Raw genomic sequence first — 12,150 nt, 5'->3', positions numbered from 1 at the left:
TTCGAACCGTTCGCCTCTGGGATTGCAGTTGCCGCTCCTTGCCACTAGGCCACCAGAGCTCCCCAGGAAAAATAGACTTTTAAACAAATGGTGTTGGCAAAATTGGAAAACCATCTGTAGAAATCTTAAACAAGACCCGCAAAGAAGACCTCAAACCATACACAAAACCAACTCAAAATGGATCAAGGACCTAGGACTAAAACCAAGGACTATAAACTTCATTAGAGTAAAGCTTAGAAGAACCCTAGAAGCACTAATCCACATCTTGAACAGTCTTCCAAGCATTCTGTACAACCTACAAACCAGGAGAGGATAAAATTGATGAATAGGACCGTCTAAGAATCAAATTCCTATGCACATCCAAAAACTTCTCCAACAGGTTAAAAAAGGAAGCCACAGACTGTGGAAAAAAATTGGTAATGAGATGTCTGATAAGGGACTTATATGTAGAATTTATAGAAACAACCCAATTTCAAAATGGGCACAGGAAATGAACAGACACTTCACCAAAGAAGACATTCAGATGGCAAACAAACACATGAAGAAATGTTCAAAATCGTTAGCTCTAAGAGCGATTCAAATGAAAACAACCATATCATCTCACCTCAGTAACAATAGCAAAATTTAACAGAACAGCAAGCAACAAATGCTGGCAAGGTTGTGGAGAGACTGGAACACTTATTCACTGTTGGTGGAAGTGTAAAATGGTGCAACCACTGTGAAAAGTGGTGTGGCGTTTTCTCAAAAAGTTGCAAATAGAGATACCATTTGACCCAGTAATTCCATTCCTGGAAATATACCCCAAAGAGACCATAACAGACATCCAAGCAGATATATGCACACCCATGTTTATCGTGGCTTTGTTCACAATAGCAAGGAGTTGAAAACAATCCAAGTATCCATCAACAAATGTATGCATAGAGAAGCTGTGGTATATTCACACAATGGAATACTACGCTGCATTGAAAAACAAGGAACTCATGCAATATTACTGAAAATGGGTGACCCTGGAGTGAAATATCTCAGTCACAACAAGACAAGTACTGCATAGTGCCACTGTTGTAGAATGGGACTGACATCAGGGTTGGGGTAAGACTGAGAAAAACTGGATAGATTATGTATACTGAACTGAAACAGATGAGGGAGAGAACAGTTTAAAAGTGATATATGATAGGGTATTATGATTATCATAGGAATCCAGAATTAAGGTTGCATAGTGGAGTGCATTTGGGGCAAGGGGGGTAGGGCGGATTGTATACCAAGGAAGAAGTTTATCTCCTGCTTTTCAAAGAGAGGAACAAACTGGGGGTGGGGTGGGGTCAGGGGTGAGGTAGAGTAAAAGGTGCAACAATGAATTAATGGAAATCCAAAATCTCTGTAAATGTTCACTAAAATTAATAAAATAAAATTTAAAATAGGAATGGAAGAAATAAAGTAAAAGAGTAGAATAAAGATTGCAAAGGGCAGCTCAAGAAGACAAAGTAAAACCTTTAATGAGACACACAAAAAACTGGAGTTAGAAAACCAAAAAAGAAGAACTTGTTTGGCAATTTCAAGCTGAGAGATTTGAAGAAAAAAAAAATTCAAGCCTCAAGTCATAGTACTGGTGGATTACGTGGAAAAAATATTGATCACTGTTGTTGTTGTTGTTAAGTGCTGTCAAGTCAGCTGTGACTTATGATGATCCGATGTACAATAATGAAGCATTTCTTAATTCATTGTTACCAGGTCTGAGAGGAGGGCAAGAGGAGAGTGAAATGAGATAACAGACATGATAAACTCATACACTGCATTGGGAAAATCTGCTTTGCCTCACATACTTTGTGCATGTTGCTAGGAGGGGCTGTTTCTTGGAGAGGGACATGATGCTTGAAAGGGTAGAGGGTTGGGGAAGGAGAGAAAAACGCTCGACTAGGTGGATTGCCAAGTGAGTGCCACAGTGGGCTCTTGTGTTTCAGAAAGTGTGAAGATGGCACAAAATAGGGCAAGGTTCAGATCTGTTGTTCATAAGGTTGCTATTAGTTGTACTCAACTCAATGGCACTTAACAACAACAACAACAATAAAGTCAGGTCAAGAGAAAAGGTACATAAAATAAGAATTGATCAGCATATCAATAAATAAAAGAAAGACATAGACAGACGCACAAAAGTTAAGGACATCTGGTGGCCTAGTGGCAAGAAGCTGCACTGCAATCCCAGAGGGACAAAGTTCAAATCCACCAGATGCTCTGCTGGAGAAGGAGGGGCAATCTCCTCCTGTACCAGTCAGACCCGATTTGATGGTACACACACAAAATATAATTTAAAAAAAGTTAAGGACATCAAAGGTAAATACTGTTACATACACAATCCCATAATAACAACAAATACTAATCTACAAGTGGATGTAGGTGCAGACAAGTAAGATGAACAGATATGGGCAAGTGAAAGGGACAACAACCATCATCAATCAAAGGTTTAACAGATGATATTACTACCAGCAGTTGTATGTGCTACAAATTTATTCACATTTATAATAGAGCCCACAGGGTGAAAGGGAGCACTGGTGGCCTAGTCTATAGTGTGCTGCACTGCTAACTCAAAAGCTGCACCTCTCTGTTTGCTATCACTGGCTCCTGTGGAGAAAGATGGGAAATCCTCTCCTATGCTATTTACAGACTTGGAAACCTGAAGGGTAAGCTCTGAGTTAGTTTCAACTCAGTGGTAATAAGACACACACCCATACATACATACACACGCATACACGAGGCAGGAGAGAGAGAGAGGGAGAGAGAGAGAGAGAGAGGGAGAGAGAGAGAGAGAGAGAGGGAACAGGCAAAGTAAGGTGAACATCTTAACCATAACCAAACATATTGAAGTAATGAATTACTGGTTACAGGGACTCAAGATCATACTGTTGAGGAAGATCAAGGACATAACATAGTCTGCAAAGACAATGTCCTACATCCTACTTTGATGAGTAGAGAGAAGGGTCTTAAAAACTTGAGAGAACAATTTAAGATGCAATTATAATTTCTAATGAGTGAATAAAATCAAAGACACATGGAAACTATTAATACATAATACTGATGCACCTTTCTTTTTTTACACACCTTTTTGTTGAGTGGGAACTGACTTATAGCTGACCCTCCAGTGGGTTTTCAGAGGCAATAGATTGCATGAGAGGAGACTGGCCATTTTTCTACTGCAGAGCAGCTAGTGGATTCAAATCATATGCCTTTACATTGGCAGTAAAACTCTTTACCACTAAGCCAAGATTCTGAGACATAACTAGATGGTGTCCAGCTATCACTGCTGATTGCTCTGAAAGGGTTCATAATATAGAGGGTGCCAGAAACTGAGCAGGACCTGAAGTGCTTGCTGCAGAAAGTCAAAGACTGCAGCCTTCAATATGAATTGAAGCTCAATATCAAGAAAACAAAGATTCTCACCACTAGGCTGATGGGCAGCATCGTGATGGATGATGAACAGACTGAGATTGTAAGCAGCTTTTGTTTGTTTGGCTCCCCAATCAACACTCTTGGCACCAGTAGCCAGGAAATTAAAAGATATATTGTGTTGGGAAAGTCTGCTGTTGGAGACTTCTCCAAAGTGCCGAAAAACAATGATGACAGTCTTGAGACTAAGGTGCACCTGATACAGGCCAGAGTCATTGCAATCACTTGCTATGCATCATAGAGCTGGACAATGACTAGGGATGATAGAAGGAGAATTGATGCCTTTGAGCTGTGGTGTTGGAGTATTGAATATACCATGGACTGCTAAGAGAACAAACAGGTTCATCCTGGTGAGGGTTAAATTAGTCTCCTCCGTGGAGGCAAGGATTCTGAAGCTTCATCTGGCATACTTTGGACATGTTGCAAGGAGGGACCAGTCCTTGGAGAGAGACATCTTGATTGGGAGGGTGGAGTGAGAGTGAAAGAGAGGAAGACCCTTGATGAGATGGATTGATTCAGTGATGGGTCATGGGAGTATGTGTGTCAGAGACAATAAGATTGGCACAGGATAGACCAGGATTTAGGGCTGTTGTATATAGGGTCACTATGAGTCACAGGTGACTCAAGGGCACATAACAACAACAACAACAACAGAGTGAGAGATAAAAGTGGAACAAAACTAAAAAAAAAAAAAAAGTGGAACAAAACCCAAAATAATGAAAATAGCTTACTGGTAGAATCCTCAAACACTATGGTCTTGGCCACTCTTTGAACAGGGAACTGAGCTCAGACCTGAGGCACATTTTTCAATTAAACAATAAAAGTCCTATCAGATGAACAATAATTACAGGGAAGTATTCAGTACTTAGAACAATTAACCACAATATAAAATGTTCATGTAGCTGTTAACAAGAGAATATAAAAAGAGCAAAAAAATGAAAAATAATTCACGGTCCATAAAATTGGTAAATATTATTCAAATAGTAATATTCAATAATTATAAAAGAATAGCATAAGGAGGAATCCTAGTGGCACAGTGTATAACACATTTTGCTGCTAATGGAAAAGTTGGCAGTTCAAATCCACCAGTTTCTCCACATGAGAAAGATGGACAGTTTCCTGTAAAGATTTACAGTCTTGGAAACCTAATGGATGGATGCTACGGGTCAGAACCAACTTCATGATGATGGGATTTGGTGGTATAGGGAAAGAAATGTAAATTTATATAGATCTCTAGAAAATGAATCTTATAACTACTAGCTTGAATTAAGAGAGAAATATTGACACATAACTAGCAAAGCATTCATCTATTGTTGTTGTTATGTGCCCTCGAGTCACCTACGACTATGTACAACAGCCCTAAATACTGCTCTATAATATGTCAATCTATTGTCTCTGACACACCTACTCCCATGACCCATCACTGAATCAATTCATCTCATCTAGGGTCTTCCTCTCTTTCACTCTCCCTCTACCTTCCCAAATCAAGATGTCCCTCTCCAAGAACTGGTCCCTCCTTGCAACACGTCCAAAGTATGCCAGATGAAGCTTTAGAATCCTTGCCTCCATGGAGCAGACTCATTTGACCCTCTCCAGGATGAACCTGTTTGTTCTCTTAGCAGTCCAAGATATATTCAATACTCTTCTCCAACATCACAGCTCAAAGGCATTAATTCTCCTATCATTCCTAGTCATTGTCCAGCTCTCTGATGCATAGCAAGTGATTGCAGAGACCATGACCTATATCAGACACACCTTAGTTTTCAGACTGACATCATTGCTTTTCAGTACTTTGGCAAGGTCTCTAACAGCAGACTTTTCCAACGCAATACGTCTTTTCATTTCGTGGCTGCTGGTGCCAAAAGTGTTGAATGTGGAGCTAAACAAACTAAAGCTGTTTACAGTCTCAGTCTGTTCACCATTCATCATGATGCTGCCAATCAGTCCAGTGGTGAGAATCTTTGTTTTCTTGATATTGAGCTTCAATCCATATTGAAGGCTGCAGTCCTTGACCTCCTGCAGCAAGTACTTCAGGTTCTCCCCAGTTTCAGCAAGCAGGGTTGTGTCATCCACATAACTCAATTTGTTGATGAGTCTCCCTCCAATCCTGATGCGACATTTCTCTTTATAAAGTCCAGCCTCCTGGCTAATCTGTTCTGCATATAGATTGGAAAGGTACGGAGATAGGATTCATTCCTGGTGTACATCCTTCCCAATTTTGAACCATGCAGCGTTCCCTTGCTCTGTTCTGATGACTTCCTCCTGGTTCAAGTATAGGTTTCACATAAACACGATCAATTAATCAATCAATTGGAAATAAGCACACACACATACGTATACATTTATACATGTGAGGGTCTGAAAATACATATCAGTTCTCAGGTTATGAAATCAACCACTTACTTGGATTCTAGCAGCTGAAGTATTTCTGGGGCATTAAGAAGTCCTTCTGATGCAAAAAATACATAGGGAATGTGAATTTCCAGAAGAAAACCACCAAATCTATCCAGCAAAGTTCTTCCTAAATAAGACAAAATTTATCTTTAGGTACTTCATTTTTCTCTTGTTCTTCAGTTACTTCTCTCTCCTTTACTCAAAGCAGACTTTTTTTAAAACTACTTAAGCAAGACTATAGAATATTTATATTTTCTCTTTTGTGGGCCCATTTTTTTAAATGATCTTAATTAAATTAACATCCAATTCTCCATATTATAGACTGCACATAAACAGTGTGATGACTTTTAGAATTCAATTGGAATGTATTTGCATCTATTCAGATTTCCCATTAGTAGTTGAAATTGATAGAAATAGTATTAAAAGGATTGAAATAGAAAAGAAATGGACTTTTTATTTAATGAACCTGAAAATTTACAATATTAGTTATGTGAACTGCTTTTGAGAATGAAATATATCAAATGATAATTGAGGTGTTTTGAGACTATTTTCCAAATATCTGTGGATGATTTTTTTATTAATTAATATTTTTTTTGGGGGGGCAGGCACCATACTTTGCCCTAAAAACTACTATAACAGTATTATCAAACAGTAGTGGATTATTAAGATTAGCCATAACCATAATACATTTTGCTATCATATGTAAAACTTTAAAATAATATTATAAGATATAGACAACTGTATCAAGTAAATGTCACAATACAAATAAGTAAAGTGATGTGGAAGATAAAGGACTTTTTCAAGGTAAAACAGTTAAAGGTGGGGTTAAAGATTAGACTCAAGTTTCCTAATGCCATAGTTAGAAGAAAACAGGGCTGGGGGGAATCATCCCAATGGAGAAACAAAAAGGGTGTGATTCATATCCTTACTATTTAAAACTCTGTCTGGAAGAATCGTTTTAAAGGCCATATATGGAATATTTAACTTCTCACAATGTTTAGTCCAACAGGAGTTTTCTGTATAGTTGTACTCCACCACAAATGAGAAACTACTCCAGGGGAAATTTGCTCCGATATGTTTATTATGTACAATCATACAGGGACAGGTACTAAAAGAGAACAGAAAGTAAAAAACATGGAATTATGTTTGTGGTTATTTACTTGGAAGTTTAAATAATGACTGTTCCTAGATATATGGCCTAGATAAAAAGAAGTGGTTTCTAGATATATTCCTCTTACCTAAGACTACTCATCTTGGAAAATGGAAAAAAAACTCCTCAAACTCATTGCTGTCAACTCAGAATCGATACATTGTTTACTCTCTAGAGGTTTTTGGAGGCTGTAAATTGCACACCTACAGTTGCAGAGTCAGCAGCTAGCCTGGAAACTCTTGAGCAGTGGTTCCATTCTGGAAGGTTTTTCACACCTTGAGGGGAGTCATGTAAGGAAAGTTTTGGGTTGTGTTTGATTTGTGATATTGTTTTTTTCCCCTCCACAATGGGGATGTCTGTTGGTCTTTTGCCCCTTTTTGGCTTATAAGGACCCAAGGGCAGAAGCCTGCTCAAGGGTATGTCTTTAAAACTCTGTAGAGCCCTCAGCCCAAAATTTGTCCTCTGGTCGAAATTTTTTAATTTTAGAAATAACATCTTTTAAGTGATACAGCAGTCGTTTGTCTATTTGCTGTAGTGAATAACTTGGAGGGGTTTTTTTTGCTGAACACTGTGCCACAGTCATGTCAAATAACATAATGGTTACTATTCATGAACAGTGTTTGGATGAGCTTCCAGATTGACCGAAGTTTAGAAGCAGGAGTGGTATCCACTTCCTAAAACAGATGCTTCTGGAAATTATAAACTTAATAATCTTACAGAAATGATTTTAGAGAACAGAGTTCAGATCTTTTGTTTGTCAGGTCACTATGAGTCAGATTCAACCTGACGACACTTGACCACTTATTATTAGGGGGAACATTCTTTTACTTTATACATCACTCTTCGTCAATTTGCTTTACTGAGGTAATCTGGGTTTGCTGTGATGCTGAACTTTCTGCCATTGGTGTATAAAATACCAAAGTGGTTTCCCAATGTGGACAGTGTTTGGTGGAGCTGCCAGATGTAAAATAGGTTTGGAAGCAGGAGTGGCATCCACTTGCTAAATTACATGCGTATGGAAACTCAATGAACTTGGAAAAATGATATTTATGGAAACGTATTAGGTCTTTTGTTCATAGAGTTGCTATGAGTTGTACTCAACTCAACTCAAAAGCAATCAACAACAGGAGATTATCCATCTTTATCTCTTAGAGCAACTGGTGGATCCAAACTGTCCAGCCTCATCTTTGTTGCAGCTCCCTATGGAACACACCACCAGAGCGCCTTACCTTCCCACTGGAATGCACTGGTACATTTTCTATTGATCTACAATCCAATTGTGTTCATCTCTTTTCATCTTTCTTATGACTATACTTTTTAAAAAGTCAGATTATAAAAGACTGTGTGGACTATTTCCCATTCTTAAATGTAAGGGATTCTAATTTTATTATTAACAATCTAATTTTCTTATAAATGTAAGGCTTTAATTTTTGAGAATCTATATGAGAGAATGTCATTCAACAACTTTAAAATGGGATTATTTTTTTTCTCATAAATGACTTAACAACAAAAAAGATGGACAAAATCCAAGTTCAGTTTTCTCAGCCTCAAATATATCTTACAGAAGGATTGATAATATCCTCCAGTGCAATTATATTGTCTTTGAAAACCTTCTGGTGGGTTGGCTATGAGTCGGTTCCAACTCCACAGTACATATACAACAATCAACAACAAAAATAAAAATAAAACAAAATAAAGGCATTACAGAGAGGTTGAGGAAGTAACAACAATGCTGAACAAAGAAACTGAAAAAAAAAAAAACCCCAAAATTATGAAGAGATATTTGCTGTACAAATAATAATAACAACAGTAATTTGGGATACAAAACCATAATGGAATTAAAATGCTAGACAATAATATGTGACACACTTACCATAATCTCAATTAAAATTTACTATATCAAATGTGTCTCAAGAAGAACATAGAAACATTGATTAATTTCAGATATGGAGAATTTTTTTTTAAGTTCTAGAGGAGATTTTGCTTTTCCTATAGAATAGGTATGTTTGCATTTTCTACAAGAAATTTTGCTTTTCCTGTGGAATAGGTATGTTTGGTTTTCCCAGAAAAAGAAATAAAATTTTACCCGTTTATAACACCTCTAGTTTCCAGGGAATCTTTTTGGTCATTTGAAGGAAAGACAGTCAATTCCAAACCTGTTAATAAAACAAAAATATAAAACATTTTTCCAATGTTCTTATTCATAACCACTTTTTAAAAACACTACAAAAAGGACTTAAAGATCACTGAACCAGGAAGATGCTTAAAATACAACACAGATATATTTCCAAGTCTCAGGTATTAAAAAAAGTCTATTTATAAGCAGTATTTCTAGAGAGTATATGTGTCTGTATGTTTGCAGAATATGAGAATTTTGAGTTTGTGGAGTAAGTAAATGGATTAAACCTTAATATTAAAGGAGCTCCGGTGGTCTAGTGGCAGGAAGCTGCACTGCAATCCCTGAGGTTGTTGTTGTGGTTATGTGCAATCAAGTTGCTTGAGACTCATAACGACCCTATGTCCAAGAGCTCTAAATGCTGTTCTAGCCTGTGCCAACCTAGCCATCTCAAACGCACTTATTCCTACTGCTCCAGTCACAGAATCGATCCATCTTATTGAAGGTCTTTCTCTCCTTCGCCGCCCCTCCAATCTGCCAAACATGATGTCCCTCTCCAAGGACCAGTCCCCTCCTTGCAACATGCCCAAAGTATGTCAGACGAAGCTTCAGAATCCTTGACTCCAAGGAGCATTCCGGCTTCACCTTCTCCAGGTCAAACCTGTTTGTTCTCCTAGCAGTCCATGGTATATTCAACACTCTTCTCCAGCACCACAGCTCAAAGGCATCAATTCTCTTTCTGTCAACCCTATTCACTGTCCAGCTCTCTGATGCATAGCATGTAATTGTGAAGACTATATCCTGGAGGTACGCAGTTCAAATCCACCAGATGCTCTGCTGGAAAAGGAGGGACAATCTACTTCTATACCAGTCAGATCCAATTTGATGGTATGTACACAAAAGTAATAAAATAAAATTTTTAAAAAAGAATTTTTTTAAAAACCTTTAATTTTAAAGTAGTAAGATTTAAACACTCATTAATTCTGTGAAGATAATTTTATTTTGCTAAAATTCATGGTAGATTTGACTCATTTTTCTTCAGATAGAAATTTAAGTAGACAACTATACTGTATTTCAATATAGTAAAAGTACTTCATTAGTGTAACTTAAGCTGTAAACTCTACAAAGGTTGATATAATAGTGAAGGGCAATGTTTAATAATTTCATGTTTTTTTCTACTTGACAGGTCCAGATCTGACTTTATTACTAACACATAAAAATTTTAGCATGTATATTACCTTTATGACATTTCATTTCTTTATTTATAATTAATTTAACAAAACTATGCAAAAATATTTTGTAAGCAGTCAACATTATGGAGTAACTAGTAGGCAAGCCAAGGTGTTCCCCAGAGGTAAAGATGGTAAAACTTCCTTTCATATACTTTGGGCATGTTGCTAGGAGGCACTAGTCTTTGGAAAAAATAACATGCTTGGAAGGTTGGAGGGTCATCAAAAAAGAGGGAGATCTTCGACAAGATAGACTGACACAGTGACTGCAGCAATGGGTTAAGTGTATTAGAGATGATGAGGATGTCACAGGACAATGCAAGGTTAAGATCCATTGTTCATGGTATTATTATGAGTTTTAGTCACCTTGATGGTTCTTAACAAGGTAAGCCCTAGTAGCTTGAAGGGTAGAAAGTTGCACTATTACTCTAAAGGTGGTGCCTCACTGGTGGTTTGAATCCACCAACTACTCTTTAGGAGAAAAATGGGAAATTCATGCAATTCATGGTCAGCTTTGGGTCCATTCTGACTCAACAGCAATGAGGGTTTTCTGAGGCAATTAAAAGATATTCAAGTATTAGTAGCTACACAACCAGGAGAGAATGAAAATTCATGAATGGGACTTTCTAAAGATTAAATCTCTGTGCACATCAAAACCTTTTTCCAACAGAGTGAAAAGAAAGCCTACTGATTGGGAAAACTTATTTGGCAATACCATTTCAGATTAGGGTCTCATATAAAAAGTTTACAGAATCCTACTGGGCCTCCACAAGAAAAAGACTGATAACACAATTACAAAATGGGCAAAAGACAGGGAATGACTTTTCACAGAGGAAGATATTCGGATGGCCAAGAGACACATGAAGAAATGCTCAAAATCACTGGCAATAAGAGAGATGCAAATCGAAATCAGAATGAGATACCATCTCACTCAGGTAGCAATGGCAAAGTGTAACAGGACAGCAAGTAATACAAGTTGGAGAGGATATGGAGAGAAAGGAACTCTTATACATTGTTGGTGGGATTGTAAAATGGTACAACTACTCTGGAAGTCAGTTTGGCGTTTTTCTCTAGCAGAAAAAGCAGAACATAGAAATTCCATATGACCCAGTCATTCCACTGCTTGGAATATACCCAGAGAAAATTAGAATGGAGGCACAAAGATTTGTACACCAATGTTCGTAGCAGCATTATTCACTATTGTAAGAACATGGAAAGAGCCCAAACACCCAACCACAATTAAATGGATTGAGAAATTATGGTATATTCACACGATTAAATACTATGCAGCACAGAGAAGCAATTATTTTGAAAACTGTAACCTGGGGGGGGCACTAGAGAATTTTACACTAAGTAAACTAATTCAGTCCCATAAGGACAAATATTGTATAAGACCACTATTACAGAAATAGATAATTAGTAAAATGTGTATGAGTATCCAAGGGAAATAAGTTAGGAGCAGAAGGGCAAGGATGGACAGTGGGGGTAATCATAGGGTCACAAAATTTGATGAGTAGAAGGAAAGGTAGAGGAAATGGGAAAGTCCTGGTGTGAAAAACAATGTATACAAACTTTGTAAGTAAACCAGCATAAAGCAAACATTTAAGAAAAAAAAATAAACTATTGGTAGTAACAAATAGTAACAGATAGAGTAACTATGACTTGGAATTGACTGCATAGCATGACAAAGGGGTTTACATATAAATACATTATAAAAAACCCAACAGCCCCTACAACCAGGAGAAGATAAAGTAGATGAATGGGATCTTCTAAGACTCAAATCCCTATGCACATCCAAAAACTTCTCCAACAGGGTAAAAAGG

At 37.4% G+C, this 12,150-nt stretch overlaps 1 protein-coding gene across 1 annotated transcript in view; it reads right to left on the bottom strand.

Moving 5' to 3' along the window:
• The window catches only part of LOC102847030 (chromosome unknown open reading frame, human C9orf84), a 133,616-nt gene that overhangs the window by 39,151 nt on the left and 82,315 nt on the right, over window positions 1–12,150 (bottom strand). The window contains 3 exon segments of the mRNA XM_006900856.1: window positions 5,842–5,959; window positions 6,762–6,940; window positions 9,069–9,138. Of these exon segments, the coding sequence (XP_006900918.1) occupies window positions 5,842–5,959; window positions 6,762–6,940; window positions 9,069–9,138 (367 nt within the window).

The sequence above is a fragment of the Elephantulus edwardii genome, unplaced genomic scaffold (genome assembly GCF_000299155.1).
Source record: "Elephantulus edwardii isolate Elephantulus edwardi_28Jun2011 unplaced genomic scaffold, EleEdw1.0 scaffold00297, whole genome shotgun sequence".
Lineage (NCBI taxonomy): Eukaryota > Metazoa > Chordata > Mammalia > Macroscelidea > Macroscelididae > Elephantulus > Elephantulus edwardii.
Note: the sequence above shows the minus strand (reverse complement) of the source record. Positions and strands in the feature narration are given on the sequence as shown.